The sequence below is a fragment of the Piliocolobus tephrosceles genome, chromosome 14, assembly GCF_002776525.5.
Source record: "Piliocolobus tephrosceles isolate RC106 chromosome 14, ASM277652v3, whole genome shotgun sequence".
NCBI classification, from domain to species: Eukaryota; Metazoa; Chordata; class Mammalia; order Primates; family Cercopithecidae; genus Piliocolobus; species Piliocolobus tephrosceles.
The window spans coordinates 41,632,866-41,660,422 of record NC_045447.1 but is presented as its reverse complement, the minus strand read 5'-3'; the positions used below and the strand labels follow the sequence as shown (position 1 = coordinate 41,660,422).

The 27,557-nt window shown below is 46.8% G+C and overlaps 2 protein-coding genes across 4 annotated transcripts in view; both read left to right on the top strand.

The window, feature by feature from the left end:
• Nucleotides 1-4,747, top strand: part of TDRD7 (tudor domain containing 7) — an 80,732-nt gene extending 75,985 nt beyond the window's left edge. For all 3 annotated transcript variants that reach the window (XM_023203133.3, XM_023203134.3, XM_031934020.1), the window contains one exon: nucleotides 4,288-4,747. In XM_023203133.3, coding sequence (XP_023058901.1) covers nucleotides 4,288-4,508 — 221 coding nt within the window. In that variant the 3' untranslated portion in view covers nucleotides 4,509-4,747. The remainder of the gene's footprint in view (nucleotides 1-4,287) is intronic.
• Nucleotides 4,748-8,468: 3,721 nt separating this feature from the next.
• Nucleotides 8,469-27,557, top strand: part of TMOD1 (tropomodulin 1) — a 98,442-nt gene continuing 79,353 nt past the window's right edge. Inside the window, exon 1 of the mRNA XM_023203112.1 lies at nucleotides 8,469-8,634. The gene's annotated coding sequence lies outside the window, so the exon portion shown is untranslated. The remainder of the gene's footprint in view (nucleotides 8,635-27,557) is intronic.

Genomic DNA, 27,557 nt, shown 5'->3' with positions numbered 1-27,557 from the left:
ATTATTTTCCTTCGCTGAAGAACTTCTTTAATATTTCTTCCAAGGCAGGTCTGTTGGCAACAAATTCTCCCAATTTTTGTTTGTCTGAGAATCTGTATTTCTCCTTTACTTTTGAAGGATAATTTCATAAGGTACAGAACTCTAGCTGGTAGGTTTTTTCCTTTCAACACTCTAGTCTCTTCTTGCTGTGTGATTTCTGAGAAGTCAGATGCTTCTCTGAGAAGTCAGAACAAAGATAAGAAGCTTTGTTCTTCTATAGATAAGGTGGTTTTTTACTTCTGGGCTCTTTCAAGATTTTTGTTTATCTTTGATTTTCTAAAGTTTGAATGTGATATGCCTAGATATATTTTGGGTGGGGGCATTTATCTTGCTTGGTGTTCTCTGAGCTTCCTGGATCTATGATTTAGTGTGTGACGTTAATTTGGAGAAATTCTCAGTCATTATTGTTTCAAATGTTTCTGTTCCTTTCCCTCCTTCTCATTATGCATTTGTTACACCTTTGATAGATCTTAGATTTTTGTTCTGTTTTTTTCAGTCCTTTTTCTCTTTGCTTTTCAGTTTTGAAAGTTTCTATTGTCATATCCTTGAACTCAGAGATCTTCCCTCAGCCAAGTCCAATCTACTAAGAAGCCCAAGACATTCTTATTTTCTTTTATAGTGTTTCTGACCTCTAGCATTTCTTTTCTTTTCTTTTTTTTTTTTTTTTTTTTTTTTTTGAGACAGAGTCTCGCTCTGTCACCCACACTGGAGTGCAGTGGCACAATCTTGGCTCACTGCAACCTCCGCCTCCCAAGTTCAAGCAATTCTTCTGCCTCAGCCTCCTGAGCAGCTGGGACTATCTGCGCGCACCACCACACCCAGCTAATTTTTGTATTTTTAGTAGAGACAGGCTTTTCACCATGTTGGCCAGACTGTTCTAGAACTCCTGACCTCGTGATCCACCAGCTTTGGTGATCCTCCCGCTTTAGCCTCCCAAAGTGCTAGGATTACAGGTGTGAGCCACCGCACCCAGCCCACATTTCTTTTTTATTGTTTCTTAGAATTTCTATCTTTCTGCTTCCCTTTTCCATCTGTTCTTAAATTTTGTCTGCTTTTCCATTAACACTGGTACATATTAATCGTAGTTGTTTTAAATTCCTGGTCTGATTATTTCCAGCATTCCTGCCATATCTGACTCTGATTCTGATGCTTGCTCAGTCTCTTCAAACTGTGTTTTTTCCCTTCCATATCACTTGTAGTTCTTTGTTGAAAGGTGGACATGATACCTTGGGTAAAAGGAAATCTGGGTAAAGAAGACTTTTGTAATGTAGCAGCAGCAATGTGTGTCTAGGGTGTGAGGGATGTTCTGTCGTCCTATGATTAGGTCTCAGTCTTTTGTTGAGCCTGTGCCCCTGGACTGGGAACTTCACCAGTACTCCTTAGGGTTTTTCCCCCCAGCTTAGGTGGAGCAGGATGGCTAGAGGGGAGTGGAGTTGGGTATTTCCCTTCCTCCGGGAAAGTCAAGCTTTATTAAACCCTGGTAGGTCAGGCTCTGGTAAAATAGTTTCTTCTGAGGACAGGGCTTGTTAAGAAAAACAGAAAGCTCTGGTGTATTTAAAAATATTCCTTTTCTCCTCCCCCAACTGGAAGTATGAGGTGATTTTTCCCTGATATTCACTGTGAGTACCAGGTAGTGCTTCTGGAGGTAAAACTCTCAAAAGTGTGGGAGTCAGGGCCCTATAACTGGGTTCCCCCGGAGTTTTTAACTCTCAGACTTATTTACATGTACCCCCAGCAATTTGTCAATTACAGTTTAGGGTTCCCGCCTCTGGTTTCCAGGCCTCTGCTTGTTGGTTTCTGCTGTAGTATGCTTTGACGCTCAGTATCTTCCTGTCTCTCTGGTTTTGGGGACGGTGAATTGCCTTGTGACCTTCCTTCTCTGATGGACCTAGCAATAGTTGTTGATATTCTGTTTGTTCAACTTTTTGTTTCTTGTAAAGAGGCAGTAGCAACTTCTAAGCTTTTACATGCCAGATGGGTAGGCAAGGAGTTCTACCAACTGCTTTATTTCATTGAACTCTCCCCATGCTGGGAGGCTTAGGTACTGTTACTGTAACTTTCATACACATCAGGGAACAGCAGCTTAGTGAAGTTAAATATCTTGTCCAAGATCCCACAGCACTCTGCCCCTTCAGTGTGTGCCTTTCTTCACTGTATACTTCCTTCTCCATGAAAAGTGTGATTTTTGAAGTCAAAAGGCCGAGATTCAAGTCATTTAACTTCTAAACCATGATTATTTATAAAATTACCAGTAAATCCTTATCCTGCCTGTGTGACTGAACTAATACGTGGATCAGATGAAAAAGTGAATATGAAATTGCCTTGTGAACTAAAACACATAGTCCAAATGCATGAAAGTTTCTTTGTCTACTTACATCTGAAACAGCGTTGCTGTTGGGTCCCATCCGTGTCCTCAATTCCTTTTCTAGGCTCACCTCTGCCAAGCCTTCTTTCTTCCTAGTGACTTGCTCCTAAGTCACAAAGTCTTCCTGGGCATAACATTATCCATTTTGAAGGGAGGACCTCCATTTTATAATTAATTGAAATCATATGTACCGGAACTATTAAACTATGTGTGGTGAAGAGTATGTCTCTCTTGGGCCAACATAGGCATCCACTAGAGAAAAGTGACATAGACTAGAAGTTTCATGGAAGTCACCGGTCGTGACATGGCCATTGGAGTCATCACTTTGGTAGACTTGGTTCACACCTAGCCAAGCCCTTTGACATATTTAGGAATATCTCTAGATGCAAAGGAGCTCTGTGGAATCTAAGTGGAACCCATGGGAATGCCCTGAGTGTTTAAATTGGAATGCTTTAAGGATTCTCCAGGGACCTTGGGATTACCCCTTACCCGCTTACAAATGGGACCACTGGATGCCCACCCTCTCAGGGTTCCCAGTGAGCTGTTGCTTCATTACATCTGGCCTTGACATGGGCATTCTTTGCATCAGTGCACCATGGCTGTGCATAAAATTTTCTGAATCCTAAAAGAAAGGGAGCCATACTGTGGAATCATCTTTTACCTTACCGATGGGTTACTTTTTTCTTTTTATATAACATGGCTCAAAGATTGTCAGGGCTGCTGCAGATAAAATGAAATTTCTAGGCTTCTCTTGTGGGAGATTAATAATCAAAGAATTTAGCCCATTTGCTATATAGATAGCAAGTCTTAAAAAATTATGTCTGAAACTTCCATACCTTCATTACTTTGGGGCATAATTTACAGTTTATGTAATCCAGTATATGTGGACTTAATTTTAATTGTATTTCTTGAAATATATATACTTTTTTTTTTTTTTTTTTTTTGAGACAGAGTCTCACTTTGTCACCCAGGCTGGAGTGCAGTGACACAATCATGGCTCACTGCAGCCCTGACCTCCCAGGCTCAAACGATCCTCCTCTCTTAGCCTCCTGAGTGGCTGGGACTATAGGCACAGGCCATGCTAACTTTTGTATTTTTTGTAGAGACAGGACTGGGGCTGTGTTGCCCAGGCTGGTCTTGAACTCCCGAGCTCAAGATATCTACCCGCCTTGGCTTCCCAAAGTGCTGGGATTACAGGTGTGAGCCACTGTGCCTGGCCAATATATACTTTCTTGTCCCAACTTTGTTTTAAAATCTAATTTAGAATTCTCTAACTTGATTTCTCATGATCTGATCCAACCAGATTCTTTTATCGTAGGTGAGGCCTGAGAGATCAGCTGATTTGCCCAAGACCACACCACCCGATAGAGGAAGAGCTGGGAATAGTAACTGAGTCTCTTGACTTTCAGTTCAGTGCTTTTCCCATGATGCTGTGTATAATTTTAAATAACTATACTGTAAATGAATCATACAATAATTCTTTTTTCTTTTTTATGATATTTGGTCCATCAGAAAAAAAATTTTAATGAGAGAAATGTCATTTAATATGATACATTTTATTCTGACTGTTATTAGTTTAAATATGCATATACTTTATGTATGGGAGTTGTGCAGTAGTCATTATTACCTCATTTTATAATACAATGTTAAGTCTCAAGTGAAACTTGTTTTTCAGTTAAAGGTTTCCAGAGTGACTCCATTCAGAGGAGAAAAACTGTAAGCTGGAGTGGTTTAAGATTGTTCAGTAACCGTTTTTCAGTTGAGGCAAGTCTAACCTGGGATACTTAAGCTACTTTGGATTGACTAAATAATTTTCCATCATAATGGATCAAAGAAAAGCTCCTTTGACTCCTCACTGCCCCCTCTTCCTGTCTTCCTCCTAGGAGTGAAGTGCAACCAGTGGTCTGAGGAGGCTTCAATGGTGTTTCGAAATCATGTGGAGAAGAAACCTCTGGTGGCACTGGTGCAGACAGTCATTGAAAATGCTAACCCTTGGGACCGGAAAGTAGTGGTCTATTTAGTGGACACATCGTTGCCAGACACCGATATCTGGATTCATGATTTTATGTCAGAGTATCTGATAGAGCTTTCAAAAGTTAATTAATGACTGCTCTGAAACCTTGACAACTAATTCAGATTTTTTAGCAATAACAAAATGTAGTAGGCTTAAAAAAAATCTTATCTCTGCTACATGGCTCTGACTGCTGTGGGGGATTGAAAAGAATATGCTTATGTTTGATGAAAGATATTTAACAAGTTTGTTTTAACAGAGTTGACTTTTCGAAGAAAATTGTACTTGAATTTTACTATAATATTAGAATAAAAATGTTTATCAATATAAAAGCTGACTACCTTGTAATTTCTAGGCGTAATGATCTTAAGATGAAAGCTTCCGTTTCATGTTGTCTTCCTTGCAGAGCTGGGTTCTTCTCCAGTTAAGCTGAGCCTATTATGACTGAACTCTACCCTGATGTAGTAGTGTATCTCAAAGTAAGTGATCCCCAAAGCATGTGAGGACTTATCCTGAGTCTTCACACATCAGCATTTCTAGAGGAGCAACCCAGGCAAACCAGCGTGACCGTCAACCTGAATCCTGAGTGGCTTCTCTTCTCATTGCCCACAGAGTCCGGCTAGGACCCAGGCTTTCCACGGTCCTACCCAACTTCCTTATCTACCACTCCCTGCCACGCTGTACCTTTATTTGGTCACCGAACCCCTGCTCATTCCATTCTGTCAACCTGCATCTCATTCTCCTCCCATCATTTTTGCTTGTCAGTGTCCTGCCTGACCTCCTAGGCCAACCATGAAGCTTTCTCTGGTGCCCCTTTCTACTCCATCATACTTTGATCATGCCTTTCTTGGTGCCCATATGTCACTATGCTTTATAGTATATGACTAGTCTGTGCACCGATTATCCCAGCTAGATCATGGTCCCCCTGAAAGAGGGACGGGTCTTAGTCATCTCCGGTGATATACTGGTAAATGTTTGACAACTGGTTCTGTTGGGTGGGGAGCTGAGCCTTGATTTGTAGTGTCTGAAAATTCTCATATCGTAAATAGTCCCACCATTGTTGATTTTCAGCTAATAATATGACATGACTGAATGTGGAGTTGGGAAGAGACTCACCTAAACAGCTCTTGAGACCCCATATGACAGGCTCTCCAGCACACCACCATCTGAGCATCCACAGCCATCAGAATGGCATCTTACACACATCAGGCACTCCTTTTGTGCTTGCTAATTGATGGACAGATAGATTGGTAGACAGGTTATAGGCTTTAGCAGTGGTCCAGAGATGAGGTAGGGAGGCCCTGGACTAAGAGTGGAGCAATGGTGTTGAAGAAAAAGTGTTGATGACCTTGTAAAGTTTTTCATTATAATTATTAGACAGCTTAGATACGGATTGGGAAGAGTGAAGCCAAGTCTTAAGGTATGAGAGCCTAGGACCTTACTCAGATGGAGTGGGGGAGTGGGAAGCTTAAAAATTTGATTTTGAACACACTGAATTTGAGCTAATAGACTTCCATGTGAAGATATGCAGAATCTTGGAAATGTGGAATAAACTTCAGGGGCAAAAACTAGGCTGGAAATAAAAATTCTCAAAGTTATTTGTTTGTTTTTATTTGAGAAAAATCTAGAAAAAAACGAGAACAGAAAGAGGAAGGTAGAGACCAGATGTTTGAAGTTTTTCATTTTAAACATGTCAGAATTATCTCTAGCTTTTTAAAACTCAGTATTTACAACAAGTGATTCAAAATTCAGGAATACTGAATGCCAGTGATTAATCATTTATGATGAAATAAAAATATCCCAACACAGACATGTTTAAGTGAAATAAACTGTTATGTTTTTAATAATTGTTTCATTCCCTAACAAAAAAAAATGCAAAAATCCTCAAATTGTCTACAAGTTAGGAAAAGGTAGTTTCTATTTCACTGACTTTAGAAATGTTTCCATTACTTTTTAAAATAAAGCAATAAATTGTTTCTTGAGGTAACCACAAAATTAGTGCTAAGTCAGTGTGACACAAACAAATGAAATGTGAACCCTTCCTCATACCATGTTCAAAAGTCTATTCTAGGTGGATTGAAAACCTAATAAACATTGGCCGGGCATGGTGGCTCATGCCTGTAATCCCAGCACTTTGAGGTGGGTGGATCACTTAAGGCCAGGAGTTTGAGACCAGCCTGGGCAACGTGGAAAACCCTGTCTCTACCAAAAAATTAGCTGGATGTGGTGGTGCACACCTGTCGTCCTAGCTATTCAGGAGGCAGAGGTGGAAGGATCACCTGAGCCTAGGAGGCAGAGGGTGTAGTGAGCTGAGATCATGCCACAGCACTCCAGCCTGGATGACAGAGACCCTGTCTCAAAGAAAAGAAAAGAAAAGAAAACCTAAACATGAGGCTGGGCACAGTGCCTCACACCTGTAATACCAGCACTTTGGGAGGCTGAGGCGGGAGGATTGCCAATAAATATGAAGTGATGCTCAACCCATTAGAATAGGGAAATGCACGTTTGAACTTCAATGAGATACCGTTACTCACATACCAGAATTTCTAAAGTGTTTCAATTTTTGTTACTTCCAAGTGTTGTTGAAGATGAGAAACTGCACTGTACAATGGTACTACCACTTTGGAAGAGTTCAGCCTTATCTCTGCTGAAGTTGAGGTTAGGCTTTCTCTATCACCCAGCACTTCCAAAAGCAGGCTGTGTGCGTGGACAGGAGGATTCTGGCAAGGAATGTTCACAGCAGCACTATTTGTAATAGCTAAAACCTGCAAACAACCTAAATGCCCATTAATAGTCAAATGGATTTTTTTGAAACACTGTGGTATATTCATACAATGGAAAACCACAGCTGCATGAAACCACAGATTAACAACAGAGTTGAACAAAGGAAGACAAACTACAGAGGGAAGAAAAAAACAAGGACATAATCACCATAAGGGTCAAGGAAGTGATCATCTTGAGAGAGGAGTTGGGACCCAGGAGGGACAGGTTGGCTTCTGGGCTGTGGGCAATGTTCTCTGAGTGATGGTTGCACAGGTGTTCATGTTGTAAAATGTCATGAAGCTGCACGTTTATTTTGTTTACACATACAACATGTATGTTCTTATATGTTTGATTCACAACAAAAATGTTTTAAAAAATCTGAAATACTAGATCATTGCTTATTTTAAAACGTATGGCATATACCCCTTGAAAACAGCGTTCTGTTATAATTGTGAGGACTTTAGAGGAATTCATTTTCTTGAGAAACAAAATTTGGTTAATGAGTGGCTCTCATTAATAATCTATACATCAGGATTAAGAGCTGATTTTATTAAGGTCTATCCTACCAAAAGTTCTCCCATAATAATCCAAAATAAGACGTTTTCCTATTTCTTTATAAATTCCTTTGGATGAGCCATTTGTTTATTAAACACTTAAAATTGTGTTTGGGATAAACTACCTAAAGTGGTTTGTTCTGAAAAAATAAATAAAAAGCCTTTTAAGAACGTGGGTCATTTTGTTGCGGTCATTTAAAATCAGTAATTTAGACACTCCACTCGCTCTCAGTGTAGAGAGAATGCATTCGATTGCCTGTTGAAACTACGTGTTGACAAAACGATCTCTGTTAAAGCTTGCGGCTCAGAGCCCACCTGGCCGCGCTGTTGGGAGACTGAGGGAGCGGCGCTTCAATCACAGGTGAAGGTGCAGCGGCCGCTTAGCTGGCTTTGGTCCATCACGTTTGGGGACTTCAGATTCTCAAAATCTAAATTCTGGACCCCACAGGAATGCAAATCTGCCCACCTTTTCCCACAAAACTCTACCGTTGTTCAAACTCTTCCTGGTACCAGCGGGGAAGCGCAGACCCAGGCAGGGGCCGGCGCTAGCTCGGCTGCAGCCCGACTCCCCGGCGCTCCCCTCCCAGGGCCGCGTCCCGACCGGGAGGTGCGCTGCGCCCCGGCGCCCCCGAGTGGAGGGGGAGGGAAGGAGGGAACCGGCGGCGGGCGGGGCGGGGCGCGGTGACAGCGCGAGCCGGACCCGCCCCTGGCTCCCACCCCCGGAGCCCACAGCGCCCGCCCGCCCGCGGCCGCCCGGGAGCTTGTCCAGCCCCGCGCTGCGCTCGCCCGCCCGCTGCCCGCCGGAGCACTGCGGCCGCCGCCCGCGTCCATCTGCCCGCTGCCCGCGCCCCTCCCGCCGCCCGCCGCCCGCGCCCGCGCCGGCCCCGCCGCTCTGCGTCCGGGTAAGCCCCCACCCCGCCTGGGGTCCCCTTCGCGCTCGCGGGGCTCCCTGCCCCCGCTCCGGGGCCTCAGCCATATCTGGGCAAAATATTCAGCTGTCGCCGCCGCCGCCAAGAGGGACTGAGCGTGGCTCCCTCTATAAATAGCTGCCGCCTCGGGTTGCCTCTGGGGCTGGGGAGCCCGGGTCTCGGGGTCCCGAGCCCGGCGCTAGCGACCCCGCCTCCCCGAGCTCGCAGTCCTGGCCAGGGCGCCCTCGGCTCTGGACCTCCGCACCGCGTCTGTGAAGGACCCGGGGTTCTGGAGGAGCGGTGCCCCGGGCTGGGGTCCTGGCTGAGGGGCGCCCCCGCTGCCCGCAGGACTCCAGCGCAGCGGGGCTCTGCGCCCGCGGGGCGCTCTGCTGGGTACAGGTGCCAGCCGGAGCCGGGCTCGGGGGTGCGGCCTCTTCTCCGCCTGCAAGAGTCTGGGGGTGGGAATGGGGGCGAAAGGACTCAACTGGATGTGGAGCCCAGGTTCGCACTGAGAGTGTTTGGAGCAGGAGAAGTTTCCCAAACTGCGGGAGACGAGGTTTAAAGCACCACGACACGCGTTACGCGGCCAAGTGGAGCTGGAAAGAGCTTGAAGGCGGGAGCCCCAGGTTGTCGCTGGCTCTTGGCAAGGCCTTGGCAATCCCCCTCTTGTTTCTGGATCTCGGTTTCCCATTTGTAGGGGCGAGGTTTGGTAGCCGCGATGAAGCTGGGAGCCTGGGCCGTGAGAGCCGCAGGGCGCTCTTGACCGCCTGCGCTCCCCCCACCTGTTCACCCGCTCCGGCCTGGGACGCTGGGGTCCCAACCGCGCACATCCGGAGAGGCTGCAGAAATCGGAGACTGGCTGCCCCAGACCCGATCGTATCCTGGGACCCACTAAGGCCCTCGGATATCCTAAGCCGTACAATCCTAGGAAGGGCACTTTTGGGGTGCCTATGAGCATCTCTCTGCTGCGTAGCCGCCATTGCCTTGGCAAAGCAGCCTGTGAGCCACATAGCTTCAGATGCGATGAGCTGGGCAGGGGTAGGGGTTCCAGTCCAGCCGCTCCCTGGCCACAGTTTCGCGGTTTATACCGCGCCTATGATGCATCCTCCAACCTGCGCAGCGCCGCCCCCTCCTACACCCTTCACCCACCGCTGCTATTACAGACCCTGTCTCTGGCCCTCGCCCTATGTCCTCAGACTCTCGGAGACCACCTGGCCCAAGCTCCTCCGTGTCTGAATCGCAGAACCAGACCCTGAACCCAGGTGCTGGGCCCTCAGCGTGAGAACCCCTAAGGACCCCACCCCATCTCTCTTCCAGAGGTGACTGCCATTTTGTCCTCCGTGCAGGGCCGCAGAGCCCCCTGCTCAAGGTCACACAGGACCTGTCACGCCAGAAAGTCTGCAGTCTCCCAGCCTTTCCCATCTCTTTCTGAACCCTTCCCACTGCTCAGGCAGGTCCGGGAGCTCTGGCAGTGCCTGATCAATGCCCCCTCTTCTTGAATCTGCTGCTCTTCTGGACTTTACCTTGTCTACACAATAGTGCCCTCATCCTGAAGTTTCCTTTTTGCTTCTACTTTACGTTCTATTATATGTTTTTTTTTCTAAAGCCATCTCAAAGACTTACAGATAAAGAATTAACGGGAAACGGAACTAAATAATACAATTTCCATCAGTTAGAGCCACACAACCAACAGGCAGAGTGAAAACAAGAACACTGTCACTTTGGTGTATTATCTTTAATGAGCTAGTCTTACAAACCTGTGTTTTAGAAAGTCATTGGCCCTTGAGTTCCTCCCAGCCTAAGAGGAAAGCCAGTGTCCTCTAAAAATAGCCTCCGCCCCTCCTTATCAGGGTCTCACACCTTCTCCCTCCTCCAGGGTAGGGCGTATTCTTGCAGCTCAGCAAAAACAGAAAACACAAAGTAGGTGTGGCAGCTCTGAGCACTGGGAGGTGGACTGGCCTGGAGGTTAGGATACCCGGCTTCAGTCCCAGTTCTGCCACTCACTCAGAGCAACCTTGAACAACAAGGGGGTGGACAAGATGGTCTCTAGTGGACCTGGAGTGGGGAGGGCTTGGAGTCCCCCCTGGAAGCCTTTCTAGCATGACCCATCCTGTGAGGAGGAGCTGGGGAAGGAGTGAGAGAGAGTGGCTCTCCCAAGTGCCAAGGGAGGACTGAGGTGGGCAGTGTCACTTGCTGTGAAGAGACAGGAGTGGGGGATGAGGACTGGGAAGGGACCATCAGGATTGGCAGGGATCATGAGTGACTTTGACCAGGGCATTGCAGCAGGCTCAAAAAATGGGATCTGCCAGTGACCCAGCCTGTCTGAGCCTCGTTTCCTCCTCTATACAATGGCGATAACAGTAGCCCCATTTCACAGGGGCTGCTTGTGGGAATTAAGTGAGATGATTCAGGGTAAGTCCTCAGCCCAGAGCCTGATATTGCAATGATATAATTAGCTGTGGTGAGGGGCAGAGGCAGGCGCTAACGGGAGTTGAAGAAGTTCTCCACTTCTTCAGGCTGTAGGCTGAGAAGGCTCCCCACAGAGCCTGCAACTCTTTCTAAAAGCTTGGACGAGACAGGAAGGGAGAGGCAAGGTGGCAGGAACTGAGGACAAGGGACAGAAGGGAGGCAGGCATTCTAGGATAAAGAGTTTGGCAAGAAGTGAGAAGAACCCAGTAGAGAGGAGAGAGTTAAAGGAGAATCTAAAAGGTGTGCCCATAATGAGGATTGGGGACCTTCTGTAGTGACTTGCAGAAAGTCACAGACTCTGCAGGTGGCCTTCATCCCCTGGAATGAGCAAAAAAGTAAAATGAAGGAGATCCTGGCTCAGACCCATGTGTCTCTGGCAGACCAGTATCTGCGATGGAGGATGGTGATGGGCCGTGAAGGGTGTTTTGACCCTGCTCATGGGCTTCATGACCTTGGCTTACTTATTTCTGAAATGACATCATCTATCGATGACTCCTGCTGAGCCCAGTTGTAATGGCCTTTTCCAGTCAATGTTTTGAGTTTTGAGTCTTACTAATGGACCAGCCAGGCTGCCAACATTTCTAAAGAGGCCAGTTCACTCTTCCCTTAAAGCCAGAACACCAGATACATCAATTATTGGGCTGCTAGGAGCCATTATCAGTTTAAAACCACAGGCCTCTTTCTATGGAAAAGCATGAACCAGATAGCACAATTCCAGGGCCATTTCCTCTCTTTTGTTTTGTTTTGTAAAATCTTCCTTTGGCTAATCATGATAGATCCTGATTCTCTTTGCTCTTAATGACAATGAGAGAATGAGCTCATTGGAGTCAACTTAGGACACGGTCTGGGAGGTTTTCTTTCATGTTAGGTGGTATTGGGTCTTTTGTCTGATCTGAAAAACTAAACAAACTCAAGCATGCCTTTTGTTTCTCCTTATGTCCTTTTGGTTTTCTTTCGGAGAAAAAAAATGATTTGTGAAAGGGTTGGACATTACCATCTGTGAGGAGGAAAGAGGGAGGGAGAAGGAGACAAGGGCTTTCGTCCATCCACCCGCGTCCATCCCTGTCTCAGTTCATGTTCTCAGGGGCCCCAGCCTCAGGCCCCACTCACTCTGGGGCTTCAAGGGTGGTGACCCCAGGGCCCTTTCTAGCGATGATTCTGGAGGGCGATGAGTTGTGACCACTCCATTGTTGCTCTCCATGCCCAAAGGAATGAAGGAAAGCAGAACTGCCTCTTGGCATCCTTCAACCTCCTTCATAGACTCATCGCTGCTGCCCATCCCTTTGCTGTGGTGCCTTGGTGCCACTCCTACCCCTATTCTCTTTCCACCGCACACTCTCTCACAGTCTCATTCACTCCCACAATCCAATCACCTCACAACTCCCTAATTCTTGCATCAAGCTGGACTGCGCTCCTCATCTACAGACATCTCTGCCTCCTGATTCCTTTCTCTTCACCACCCCATTCATTTGCCCACCAAGTCCTGTCAATGCTACCTTCCTTAATTTCTGTTACATCCGTTTCTATCGCCACATCCACTATCCCAGTTAGGACTTCATCTCTCCCGTAAGCTGCTCTCAGAGCCTCTTAAAGGTATTTCTGCCTCAAGTCATTAATTCTTTCTTCCATGCTGCTCTTAAAAGATCTTCACTTGCGTCAATTCTCTCCCTTCAGGAACTCCCCATTTCCTAAGGGATAAAGACCAGATTCCTTAGCCTCTAAGACCGGGCCTCAAGCTACTACTCCAAAATCATCTCTAGGCACTCCTCCAAATTCTCTTTACCTTCTGGTCATGGCAAAAGCATGCTGTGCCTTCATGCCTCCCTGCCTTTCCCCTGCTGTTCTTTCAGCCTTCAGTGCTGTTGTCCCTCTTCTCAGCCTATGAACTTGTAATCACCCTTAAAAGCAAAGTTCTTCACTGACTTACCTGTACCCCCACAGCCCCCTGTGCCAACTTAGAGCACCAGCCAGAGTATGTTCTAAATGGAATCACCCAGTGATGTATCTCTGTCTCTGGCTACACTAAAAGCTCCCTGAGGACGAAGTTTCTGGCTCATTTATTTCTGCTTCCCCATGTGCAGCTCAGAGCTTAATGTTTGACATAGTACAGGCACTTCAGGTTTTAATAAATGGCTGACCACCAAATGAATGAATGAATGAATGCATGAAATAAATGAATGAAGGCTCTGTGATAACCATGACAGTCACACAATACCAACCAGCATTTACAGCACGTTCTCGTACCCAACCAAATCATCAGCTCTGTGAGGGCAGAGACCACGCCTACTCTGCTCCCCACTGCCAGCTCCCCAGCTCCTACCAGCCCCATCAGGATAAGTAGCTAGTGTGTGAATCCATGAGCTCATTTGAAATTCACAGTAACCCCATGAGGCAGGAACAGCAAGTGTTGTTACCTATCTTTTGTAATAAGACAGGGCACCCTAGTAGGAATTGTCCCAGGTCATCCAATTGCCCCAGGTCATCCAATTCCAGAAAACTGAAGTGCTCTCCAGGGTTTGACAAACTTGAGAAATGAGTCTGCTTGTTTTATATCCGTGCTTCTCTAACTTTAATGTGCATTGAAATCACTTGGGATCTTTTCAGAAACGCAGATTCTGGTTCAGTAGGTATGAGATGGGACTTGAGATTTTGAGTTTCTAAAAAGCTCTTTGTTTCTAATAAACTCTAACAAGTTGATTACAAAATAAGCTTAGTAATTCCTAATAAGCTCTAATAAACATCTAATAAGGTAGTGTTGATTAGTATCTACAAACCACCACAATTTGAACAATAAGGTGAGTGCTAATTGCCACAAAGCTTCCTCCTGGCCATTGCATTAAGATAGTGGCTTTTTAAATCTATGAATGAATTCATTTGTGCCCTGGATCAAAATCAAGGGCTCTTTCTGGTCAGCAAACTTCTTGCAAGTTTGGATCTACGAGCACCGGATGGGTGCCTGGCTAGTGCTGGAGTGGAAACCTGAGACACCTGAGACCCTAAAACGTCAAAACCACTCAGAGGTGTGCAAAGTGAAGGTAAGAGAGAGGGAGACGTAGGACAGATTTCCTTCATGCAAACCAAGAGAGATTTAAAAATTCAGGGTGGATAGCAACATTGCACGCATTTGCTTATTATGGTTTTACATTGTATTCCACTTACAGCATTAAAAAGGCTTGAGATGGCTTAAAAATAAACTACATGACCAATGTAACTAGTAAGAACAGAAATTCTAAAAAGACAGGGCAGAAACCCTGAAGATTAAGCACACGAAACTCCTGGAGATTCTGATTAGAGCTTACGAATTCTTGCTCCACAAAAATGAATATATTCATATACACAACCATTTGCATATCATTTCAGTGGGTGTGTGATTGCCCTGAAGCCCATTCAAAAGTCCAGGTTAAGAACACCCGATACAGAGAATAAAGAGAGAAAATGATGCCAGTGCCCTGGCTGAAGATGACAACTGTATTTGGATACTCAAATCGGCTCTGAGATGACTCATGGCAGCCAAAGGGAAAGGGGGCACGAGATGAATGGGAGAACTCTTGGTGTCTCATTGTAGAAGGAAGAACATCAATCAGTCTTTCAGGAGAGGGAACTATTTTCTTAGCCCCAGTCCTCAGTATATTGTCAAGACAGGCCACTAGACAGAGGGTATACTGGTTAGGATGGACTCCAGATCAGTCTGCGCAAGGCCAGGGAACCCAGGAGCAATGAAGGGCAGACTCAAATCCTTCATTAGTCCTTTGGGGGGCCTTAAATAGCAACTGACACATAATGAGACACAATCTATCTTCCTGATTCACACAAACGCACACACACAAACACACACACACACACACACACACGGACTCTGGAGACCACCTCGCTGGATTCAAATCTAAGGTCTGCTAGTTACTGGCTCTGTAATCTCAGGTAAATTTTAATATTTTTTTTCTTTTTTTTTTTTTTTTTGAGACAGAGTCTCACTCTGTCGCCCAGGCTGGAGTGCAGTGGGGCAATCTCAGCTCACTGCAAGCTCCGCCTCCCGGGTTCAAGCAATTCTCCTGTCTCAGCCTCCCAAATAGCTGGGACTACAGGAGCACGCCACCACACCTGGCAAATTTTTGTATTTTTTTTGTAGAGATGGGGTTTCGCCATGTTGGTCAGGCTGGTCTCGAACTCCTGATGTCAGGTGATCCACCCACCTCAGCCTCCCACAGTGCTGGGATTACAGGCACGAGCCACCACACCCAGCCAACTTTTAACATTTCTGTGCCTAGTGTCCCTATCTATAAAGTGGGGTTGTTGTGGGGATGAAATTAGTTCTTACATGTAAAATGCTTAGGACAGTGCCTGGGACATTATGTAAGTGTGAGCTGTTATATTATGGGAAGGTGGCAGCATGGAGTGCCGGTAATGAGTACTGATTGCCTGCCTGGATTCAAATCCTGGCTCTACCACTTGTTAGCTTTGTGACTTTGGTCAGTGTACTTACTGGGTTAAACAGGGTCCCCCCAAAAGTCATGCTCACCTAGCACCCCAGAATGTGACTTTATCTGGACATACAGTCTTTACAAATGTAATTAATGAAGTTAAAATGAGGTCACACTAGATTAGGGTAGGTCCTAACTACCCTATGACTGGTGTCTTAAGAAGAAGAGTGGACACACGCCATTAAAAAGGCTTGAGATGGCTTAAAATCAACCTATATAGGCAGCATAACTAGTAAGAACAGATGATGATGGAGTCAGAGATGTGAGTGATATGGCTGCAAACCAAGGAATGTCAGGGATGGCCAGCAGACACCAGAAGGTAGGAATGAGGTATGGAACAGATTCCCTGTCAGAGCTTCCAGAAGGTATCAACCTGCTGACACCTCAGTTTTGGACTTCTGGTCCTCTGAACTGAGACAGAGTAAATCTCTGTTGTTTTAAGCCATCCAGTTTGTGGTCATTTATTATGGCAGCCCTATAAAACTAACATAGTCTGCACTTCAGTTTCTTCATCTGTAGAATGGGATAATAAAAGTATCTGCTTCACAATTATTAAGAGTGCATGAAATAATCCATGTAAAGAGCTTAGCATTGTGCCTGGTATGCAGTAAGAACAAAACAAAGCTTGCTATTATAAGGTACAGTGACAAGTGGCCAACAGTAGCCTCAAGGATGGTGTTAATAGCCGTCTGTTATATGTCTCTAATTTATTTACTCAATGCCTTGTTGAATTTTTATGCCATTTCCAGGTTTTGGGGGTTTGGGGTTTTTTTTTTTTTTTCACTAATAGAGTTTTATTTTGTTTTGTTTTGTTTAGACAAGGTCTCACTCTGTCACCCAGGCTGGAGTGCAGTGGCTCACTGCAACCTCCACCTTCTGGGCTCAAGTGGTCTTCCCCCCAACCCCAGAAGCTGGGACCACAGATGCATGCCACCATGCGTGGCTAATTTTTTGTATTTTTAGGGGAGATGGGGTTTCACCATGTTGCCCAGGCTGGTCTCGAACTGAAAAAGGTTATACCAATATAACTTCTCTTCTGTGTGAGGACACTGGTCTCCCCACATCTTGTCGACACTGGGAATTCTCAGACTTTTAAATCTCTGTCAATCTGCTAGAACTGATATCTCATTCCACAATTTCCTTTTGATAATTATACGTGAGTTTTGTTATTATTTGTATGTGTATTCGCCATTAATATTTCCTTTTGTGTAAATTGTCCATTCCTTTCCTCTACCCACATTTTCTGGCCTGTTCTGTTTTTTTATTGGAGGAATTCTTTGTCTATTAAACAAATCAGCCTTTTGTTTAATATGAAGCAAATATATTTTCCCCAGTTAGCCATTTGCTTTTTGGTATTGTTCATATTAATTTTCATATTGGTTTTTCAGAAAATACAAAAACGTGTTTCATAAAGCTCTACCTTACATTAACTCCTGCTATGAGGCAACGTGATGAAGTTCATGTTTGTAAAATGGAGACTGAGAATAGGAATGAATTCCACAAGCTTTTCTACAAGTTAGCTTTTTTTTTTTTTTTTTTTTTTTTGGACACTGAGTCTCACTCTGTCACCCAGGCTAGAGTGCAGTGACATGATCTCAGCTCACTGCAACCTCCACCTCCCAGGTTCAAGCGATTCTTTTGCCTCAGCCTCCTGAGTAGCTGGAATTACAGGTGCCCACCATCATGCCCAGCTAATTGTTGTATTTTTAGTAGAGATGGGGTTTCACCATGTTGGCCAGGCTGGTCTCGAACTCCTGACCTCAGGGGATCCACCCACCTCAACCTCCCAAAGTGCTGATACAGGCATGACCACCACACCCAGCCTACAGGTTAGCTTTTATTCTACCAGTGCTTTTTTTTTTTTTTTTTTTTTTCAGCCTCCCAAGTAGCTGGGACTACAGGCGCCGCCACCTCGCCCGGCTAGCTTTTTGTATTTTTTTTTAGTAGAGACGGAGTTTCACCGTGTTAGCCAGGATGGTCTCGATCTCCTGACCTCGTGATCCGCCCGTCTCGGCCTCCCAAAGTGCTGGGATTACAGGCTTGAGCCACCGTGCCCGGCCCTACCAGTGCTTTTGACTTATGGCTATCAAAGCTAATAATAATGCCAGGCATTTATTCATTAATTCCTTCATTCATTCATTCAACGAATATGTCTTCAGCACTGGACAGGTGCAGGGCTTTGTGAAGGACCATGGGAGACAGAGATGTCTGTCCTCAAGTAGCTTTTAGTCTTGTGGGAGTAAGGTAATGCAATAACTTCCGGAGAACTCTGATGGCCTCTCGTGTTTGTATTACAATCTTTGGCTTCCTAGAACTCTCTTCTGCTGGTGTGGAGGAAAATGAAACGGAAGGGGCAGACCATGGGGAGAGCTAAGTGTGGCCTGAACCAGAAAAGTTGCAGAGATGGGGGAGGAGTGGAGTGCAGCATGGTTTGAGGGCAGGTGGGCAGGCCAGCTGAGACAGGGAGATGTCTTCAGACTCTTTTCCTGGAACCCTGTTGCTTACAAATGATTGCTGTGGTGACTCAGATATCGTGATGACACCAAGAGATGCAAAATGAAAACGCGCACGTGCGCGCACACACACACACACATATACACACACATGCACAGGCTTTTCCAATTTAAACCACTTGACAACTTTGACGTTTAGAGCATCGAGCGTGGCTCATTGTGTTCTGGGATGAAGCTCATAGCAACTGCAGAAAGTGATGGAGTCAAACACTATGTTTAGTGTGTTTATTTTTTTAGAAGGTACTTTCCCATATGACTAAGAGAATGAAATCAGCCAGGGAAAATAACTGCAAATGAACCAGAAAACAAGCCTGTTAACAATAGCTGGTCTCTAAGTCCCCATCCTCCTCCATTCCGGGGCTCCACACACATCTATCATCATAGAACTAGGCCTTAAAGGGCCTTAAATCCTATATTGTCAACTCCCCAACAACCACCATCAATTAAGACATCAACCCTCTCTGGAAGACCTCATCCAGGGCTCTGCCATCGCTGCTCACAGCCTATAGAGACAGGTGCCCACTACTTCCTGGCCTAGCCCAGTGTACCCTTGGGCAGTTTTTGTTTGTTTGTTTGCTTGTTTGTTTGTTTGTTTTTTAAGTCTGTCTTTCACCCAGGCTGGAGTGCAGTCATGCAGACAGGACTCACTGCAGCCTCTTTCTCCTGGGCTCAAGCAATCCTCCCACTTCAGCCTCCTGAGTATCTGGGACTACGGGAGTGCGCCATCACACCTAGCTAATTTTTGAATTGTTTGTAGAGACAAGGTCTCACCATGTTGCCCAGGCTGGTTTCAAACTCCTGGCCTCAAGCGATCTGCCTGCCTCTGCCTCCCAAAGTGCTGGGATTACTGGTGTGAGTCACTGTGCCCAGCCAGCCCTCGGGTGTTTTTATTGTTAGAAAGTTCCTTGTACTGATCAGAAATCTACCTCCTGGCAATTTCAATAAATCTATGTCTTCTGCCCTCTGGGGAGCCACAGACCTCTTCTGTTCCCTCTTCCCCAGGTGAGCCCAGTAGAGGTTTGGAGAGTATGACCATATTCCTCCTGGTCCTTCTTCATATGACACCTGTTCACCTTCTCTGGACTCAGCACCACTCAAGAGAGAAGGCTCAATTCACAGCAGAGCTCATCCCCAGGTCCAGAAGGCATATGAAACGTGCTCAGCATCATTAGTCATCAGGGAAATGCACAATGAGTTCCCACTCCCTACCCACCAGAATGGCTAACAGGAAGGTGCTGACAGTACCAAGTGTTGACAAGGTTGTGGAGCAGCTGGAATGCTCACGCATTGTTGGTAGAAATGTAAAATTGTAAAATTACTTTGGAAAACTGACAATATCTACTAAAACTAAACGTATGCCTACTCTATGACCTAGCAATTCCACTCCTGGGTACACACCCAAAAGAAGAAAGTGCTTCTTTCTACCAAAAGACATATTCATAGCACTGTTTGTAATTACTGAATACTGGAAATAACCTAAATGACCATTAAAAGTAAAGTAAATAAGATAATGATGGTATATTTCAGATAATGAGAAAGAACAAACTGTTCCTACACACAATAGCACAGGTGAATCTCACAGATACAATGTTGAATTACAGAAACCACACACACACACACACACACACAAAAACACATCCACTATACGTTTCCATACAATGTTCAAAAAGCCAAAACTAATATACAGTCTTAAGGTCAGAATAGTACTATAAATATATTATTTTATATATATTATAGTTACTTTTGAGGGAGATAGACCAGGAGGGAGTTTAAGAAAGTTTTCTTGGGGGCTGGAAAGGTTTAGTATCTTCATTTGAGTGTCTCCATAGGTATAGAAATGTGGGAAAATCACATGGGTTGTATACTTAAGCCTTGCACACTTGACTGTATATAGCCAGTGTCTTGTTTAAAAAAAATGATTAACACCTGCCCCCTACAAAACAGTGTGGCCCAGGGTTGAGAGCTCCAGCGCAAAGCCAAGCAAGACTGTCATTGCCCTTACTTTGGCACTACACTTTTATTGCAACAGCCGAGGTCTCACCATGGCTTTGGGGATGAACACCTCGAACTGTTGATTTATGCTGGGTCTACAGTCACCGGAGAGCCCCACATCTTTCTCATGGCTGCTCAGCCACATCCATTCAACCGGTGCTTGCAGGCTGCAGGCTGGGCCTGAAGGAAGGTGAAGGAAACTGGTTATCGAGCTGTATCATCCCTTCTCTCATGTCCTCTTTACAGTGCCCCTTGGGAGAACATTCAGTCCGTGTCCTGCTCTCACTTTGCAGAAGAAACCCTGAATCTCAGAGGCACAAAGTGGTATGCCTGAGGCTGCCCAGTCAGCTAGAGCCAGGGACAGGGATTTCAGCCCAGGTTTGCATGACCCCTAGTTCAAGCTCTCATCTTTAACCAGGCTGACCCAAGGTGAGGTCTCACCTGTAAAGGGAACTAAGGGCCCAGGGCATCCATTCTGCTCCAAGGGTGGTGGATGAAGAGATGATGGGTGTGACATTATCACAGGAATCTCTGTGTGAGTCTTATCTCCCCATGTTAATTATAAGCGCCTGGAGAGCTAGGACCTCTTATTAATTTCTGTCTCTCCCAAAAAGACCCAGCATGCCCTCCCCATAGTGGGTGTCCAGTAAATACTCACCCAGTGAATTAGGTTGTAGAAACTGAAATCCAGAGAAGTACAGCAATTTGCTCAAGGTCATATGGCAGGTCTTCAACCAAAGTCAGGATTTGTAACCAGGCCCCCTGACTTCTATGGCAATGCTCCTTCTGCCATTGCACAGGGGTCCTAGTGTCCTCTAGACCCCGGGACTAGAAATTTCAATGGATTGGAAGACACTAGGGAGGAAAAGGACCATCACATGTGAGCCAAGGCTGAGTCTGGCCCTGGGGCCTTCAGAGTGTGTGCCCCGGGGCTAAGGCTGGAAACAGGTTGTACACCTGTGCAGGTGCACAGAGCCCTGCTTTCAGAGGGACCCTGTGCTTGGTGGAATGTTCTGCAGTCACTGTCTTGAATTTTTATTTTATTTTATTTTATTTTTGAGACAGAGTCTCATTCTGTTGTCCAAGCCGGAGCACGGCGGCACGATCTCGACTCACAGCAACCTCTGCCTCCCAGGTTCAAGTGATTCTCCTGCCTCAGCCTCCCAAGTAGCTTGGATAACAGGTGCCTGCCACCACACCTGGCTAATGGTTTTGTTGTTGTTGTTGTTGTTGTTTGTTTGTTTGTTTTGTATTTTTAGTATTTTTTTGTATTTTTTGTATTTTTCACCATTTGGCCAGGCTAGTCTCAAACTCTTGACCTCAAGTGATCTGTCCGCCTTGGCCTCCTAAAGTGTTGGGATTACAGGCGTGAGCCACCGCACCTGGCCGAAATTCTTAATAATTTTATATTTGAATTTATATTTTTAAGTGAAATTCCAGTGGAGTACATGCCAGGGCTCAGAACCTCAGCTTGCATGAGGTCCCACCTCTTGCTGCCTCACTACTTCCTGGAGATGGGTTCTTGGACTAGAGCTCCCTTGCCCCTGGCACCCTCTGGTTCCATTCAGCCTCCCCCTTCCCACTCCTGCTGGGCTACCAGTGAGGCCGCCTGGTGTATTCAGCTGGAAACTCTGCAGGGCAAGCCTTTCATCCACTGCTCATCCAGGTACCTAATGTCCTGGCACAGGCATTGTAATACCCTTGGGAATTGCCCATGCTATTGCAGCCTCTGTGCCAGGACATTGGGTAATCTGAATTAGAAGGGGACAAAAGGATTGCAGCAGCAGTTAGGACCAGGACACTCGCTGCCTGGATCAGGGGCAGACAAGAAGATTGTGTTGGGCCGGTGGCCTGTGGGAAGGGGAAATGCCTGGCATGACTTCCTGGCCCTCCACCAGGGCAGATGTGTCAGTCCTGGGTGTGACAAGAGAGAAATTGGCAGCCAGTGGGCTTCTCGTGCAGTACATGGACACCTATGTGGATCATGGTATTAAATGGTAAATAAAAAACATGGTTCACACCTGTAATCCCAGCACTTTGGGAGACTGAGGCAAGAGGATTGCCTGAGCCCAGGAGTTTGAAACCAGCCTGGTCAACATAGCGATACCCTGTCTCTATCAAAAGTTTGTAAACTAAAACAAAAATGAAAAATAAAGAAATCACCATGCCAGATCAAGAGAGAGACCATGAGAGAAAGGAAGAGCTTTATGTTTTTATCCTTTTGTTTGTTTGTTCTGAGACAGGGTCTCACTCTATTATCCAGGCTGGAGTGCAATGGTATGATCTTGGCTCACTGCAACCCCTCGCTCCCAGGCTCAAGCAATCCTCCCACCTCAGCCTCCCAAGTAGCTGGGACTACAGGCACGCACCACCATGCCCAGATAATTTTTCTATCTTTTATAGACACAGGGTTTTGCCATGTTGCCCAGGCTGTTCTCGAACTCCTGAGCTCAAGCAATCTGTCCACCTCAGCCTTCCAAAATGCTGGGATTACAGGCATGAGCCACCGTGCTCAGCCTATTTTGGTACATTTAATGGCACTTTTTTCTTGCCTTTTGAGCAAAGGGTCCCACTGTTTTACTTTGCACTGGACCCAGCAAATTATGTAGCCAGTCCTGCCTGGGTGGCAGGTGAGAAGCCAGGTGAGAAGCTGAGACTATTTTACACAGGGGATCCTTAGGGGAAGCGGGATGGTTTGGAATCAAGACATTGGTGACTGAGAGAGCTCAGCCCTCTCAGTTCAGCTCTCTCCCTCTCCCTGTTTCTCCTCGCTCTCTTCTATCCGGAACCCATCACAGGTGACAACACGCCCCCAGGGGCATGAAACTGCAAGCATAGAAGTAGTTACATTTTTATGAGCTGCAAAGGTCTCTGCACATTGGAGGAGTGGTTATTGGCATAATTATTGCACCACCTTTTATGACCCTGATCTCAGCCTTAAAAACTAAGGAAGCTAAGCCCCCTCAAACTTCCATTACATTTGTCCACTCCTTCCACACCTTACCCTAGCCCTGCCCCACCCAATCGACTGCTGGTTGACTTTCTTCCCCTGCCGGTCACTGGCCTGAGATAGGATTCAGTTTTCCACCCTTGCCCAGGGGTCTGTATTCCTGACTGACCATTCAATTTGATCTGCAGTTACTTCACCTTCACTCTGAGCCAAGCAGGGGCTGGGTGCTGAGATGTGCAGATGTCAGATGTGATCTTGGCCCTTGCCTGGCTCAGTCTGGGGACACAGAGAGATGTGGGAAGCCCTAGTCTCCTCCACTAGGCAGGGGCAGTGTTATTTCCTTAGAACTTCCCACAGAGGTGTGGGAGGAGAGGGGGGCAGTATCCCAACCAGGGGTGCTGGGAGTCTGCGTGGAGGGGTGCGCCTTAAAGACATGCTCTCTATCCATCCATGGGAAGCAGTTGGAGCTTGGGAGTTGGAGCTTGGGAAGCAGTTGGAGTTTTCAGCTTGGGAGTAGCAGGAGGACTGATTTTCACCAAGATCATTTGGAGGCTGAGTTGAGTAAGGATAGGAAGGAGGGAGAACTGAGGCAGGGGACTAGTTTGGAGACCGCTGCACTCACTGAGATCATAAGAGGCAGTGCCGTGAGAAGGGAGAGGAGGGACAGATCCAAGGATGTTAAAGAGACAGGATTCCAGTCACAAAGAGACAACACAGCGTGCCTCCCGTCATGGTGGCCCCCGGAGTAGTCCAATTCACACAGACAGAAAGGAGAATGTGGTTGCCAGGGGCTGGGGGAGGAGAGAAAGCAGAGTTAGTGTTTAATGGGGACAGAGTTTCAGTTTGAGAAAATGAAAAAGTTCAGGAGATGGATAGTAGTGACAGTTCCACAACAACAGGAATGTACTTAATGCCGCAGGACTGTGCGACTAAAAATGGTTAAAATGGTAAATTTTATGTTATGTGTATTTTACCACAATTTGAAAAGCAACTCTAACAACAAAAAGATAGTGGGCCTGTGGGGGTGGGGAGGAGAGGCCGGGCATGGTGGCTCACATGTATAATCCCAGCACTTTGGGAGACTGAGCAGGGAGGATTGCTTGAGGCCAGGACTTCAAGGCCAGTCTGGGCAACATAGCTAATTTTTGCATCACCATGCCCAGCTAATGCATCACCCTGCCCAGCTAATTTTTTTTTTGCATCACCATGCCCAGCTGATTTTTTTAAATCAGTAGTCCCAGCTGTAGTCCCAGCTGCTCAAGAGGCTGAGGAGGGAGGATTGCTTGAGCCTGGGAGTTGGAGGCTACAGTGAGCTATGATTATATCACTACACTCCAGCCTGGCTGACGGAGCAAAAAAAAAAACAAAGTTTAAAAAAGAGAAAGAGCCTTGTCAGGCGCAGGCTGGCCCTGAGCTGGGGAGCGGGTGTGGGAGTCTATGCTGACCCCAAGGTGACTGGCCTGGGTGACTGACAGGCAGAAGAGGAGTTGCAAACAAGGCCAGGGGAGGGTGGTGGTGCAGAAGCTGGACACGCACACAGGGTTGGGCATATGGGGCCTGAGGACTCCAGGGAGAGGTATCCAATGGGGAGCGGGGCTCAGGAAGGGGCCTGGGCTGGACAGACACCATCTGAGTGTCCTCGGCTTATCACACGTAGCAGGCCCCACATGGGAGAAGATGAGAACCAGCCAGGGAGAACGTGAGAAGAGGGCAGGGACCAGAGAAACAGGTGGGCCAAGAATAACGCATCATCAAGGAGACCTGGGAGGAGTCAGAAAAGAAGCAGGGAAACCAGGAGAGTTTCGCTGCAAGGAGTGGGAGCTCATTCAGGTCCCTTAGGACAGCGAGCGGGCATGGCCAGATGGGTGGGCCTGGACAGGCTCGTGGGAGGACAGGGGGCTCATGAGAAACAGGCTGAGCCATACCATCCAGGCCTGGGGGAGGGGGGCCTGGACACTGGTGGATCTCATGTGCTCCGTCTCTCACGGGCAGCACAAAGTCTCCCTCAGGACTCTGCTCCCTTGCCCAGTCTCATCCCTCATCGCCTCAGCTCCACACATCTGCCATGGTTCCCCAAGCTTCCCTTCACCACAGCTGCCCCAACACTTGCCCCCTCTTCTCCTCCTGTCCCAGTTCCATGCTATTACGGGTTGGATTGTGTCCCCCAAAAAACTGTACCTGTGAATGTGATAAGGTCCTTAGGGAAGCCCTAATCCAATATGACTGCCGTCCTCAGAAAAAGGGGAAATTTGGACCCAGACATGTACTGAGGGTAGACACTGCGAAGGAAAAAACAGGGAAAGGAGCCTCTGCCGACCAAGGAACACCTGAGGCCGGCAGAGCAGCTGGGAACAGATTCACCCTCAGAGGGAGCCAGCCCTGCTGACTCTTGACTTCTGCCTCCAGAACGGAGAGCCAACACACTTCTGTTGTTTCTGTCACTTGGTTTGTGGGGCTTTGTTGGGGGCATCCCCAGGAAACAAATACAAATGCTAAGAAATGAAAGAGCTTATTTACACAACTCTTTTTGGGTTTTTGTTTTTTCTTTGTCTTGGGCCACCTAGGAACATTGTCACTGGCCTTCCAGTCAACTGGCTACCCTTGAGCCAGGCACCCTCTGCCCAGTCATCTGACAGTGGAGGGGTGACCTGTGATATGGGGCATAGCTGCCCTGAGAGGTGCCCCTTAAAGGGGGTAGGGGAGTAACAGGGAGACAGCTCTCTCAGGAGGGACAGGGGACATTGCAGGTGCTTTTGCATCCCTGAAGCTGAGGGAAGAGAGATTCCGGAGAGGGAGGTAGATGGCATTGTCTTGGGATACAGGATTTGGTGACAAGGGAAACTGACATAAAATCCCTTTGGCCAAAGTGTCTTCCAAAAGAGAGGGACAAATCCACAAATATTTGGGGCATAAAGGATGGACTTTCTAAGTCAACCTTGCCTTCCCATCCTCAAGATATTCACTGTGGCTGAAATAACAAGTCAGTATAACTGGAAACTATTTATTTGAACTTGTGACTCAGCTCTTCCTGAGCTCAAGGAAGTGAAGTCCATAAATCAAGATGATGCTGCATAAGTGCCTCCTCTGGAGTGTTCCCACATGGGCGGGCAATGCTGGCGAAGCCATTAGCAGAAGTGACTGGACCGGCTGTCCGTGAAAGATTTAAAAGAGCCTTGTGTACTCCAGGAGCTGCCCCTTCTCGGAGCTTTCATTTCTGAGGCTTTCCTGATGGATGGCCTCAGCCTTTGACTCCCTCATTTTTACTGTCCAACCTGCCGAGTGCTACTTCCTGGCACAACTTGTAAATTCTATTTTTTCATATTTAGCGGAGGCTTAAGGCTTCTGCCACAGAGAAGTGGGGTGGCTGGATATGCTGTAAGTGTAAAATAGACACCAGATTTGGAAGACTTGAGTTTGTGATTGTGTTTTAAATATATTTACCTGTCCTTTTATTGCTCTCACCAACTTTTGCTCAGGGTCACAGAGATGCTGCTGCAGGTGGGCCCTGCTGGGAGCCCCAGCGGCTTCATCACCCCCTTCCTGCCCATCCCTTCCCTCTCAGACTTTCAGTCGCTCCAGATCTGGTCCAATCTTTCCGTGGTAAAGATGGGAAAACCAAGCATCTGAGAAGAGAAGGGACTTGCCCAGGGTTCCAAGAACCCTAGACCCGGACCCACGGGTGCCCATTCCCCGCTCCTGGGTGACACGGCTGGGCCAGGCACAGGGCGAGGCCCTGTGAACACAAAGACACATAGAACATGGATCCGCTCCTGAGGGACCTCGGAGCCTGACGGCAGCGTGGCTCGGGGAGAGAAGCTGGAGACTCCAGCAGCGACAGCCTCATAATAACGGCTGAGATCTGTGCAGCCGATTGACTGCACCAGTCAACCCCAGGCTACAGCCTCACCTGCTTGCTGCCCCATGATCCTCGCGACACCCTACGGGTGTGAGTACGGTTAGCCTCTCACTATGCAGACCAAGAAAACCAGTCCATGGATTTTCTACTTTTTATTTGAGCCACAGAATCCTTTCTTCAAGTGAAATTTTATATGGAACCCAAATAAATACATCAGGTAAAATCGGGAGTGAGTCCCCCTCACTTATCCCTAACCCTTTGCGGGGGCCTGGAGGCACTTTCTCAGAGCCTGAGATCTCCTGTTGGCATAGTTTAAAAACCAGCCGGGGAGTCAATGCTTTCATTTTTCGGAGGAGCAAATAGAGGCTCAGAGGAGGGAAGGAGCTTAGCAAGGGTCACCCAGGGAATCACTGTCACAATTAGCACTCCAACCACAAGTCCTATGAAGCTCAGGCCTGTGCTCCATCCCTGACACCTCTTCTCTCAGGAAACGGAGGCCTTTTATTAGCAGCTATAAAATACAATCTCTTCCAAGCTGTATTTTAAGACCGAGCTTTCAGTGGGCTCTCTGAACACACTGTTTCCGCCTCCCTCTCACCCTGTCTCTTCCCTACCTCCAGTTCTCCCATTTCCTCAACCACAGGAGGAGAATCCTGCTT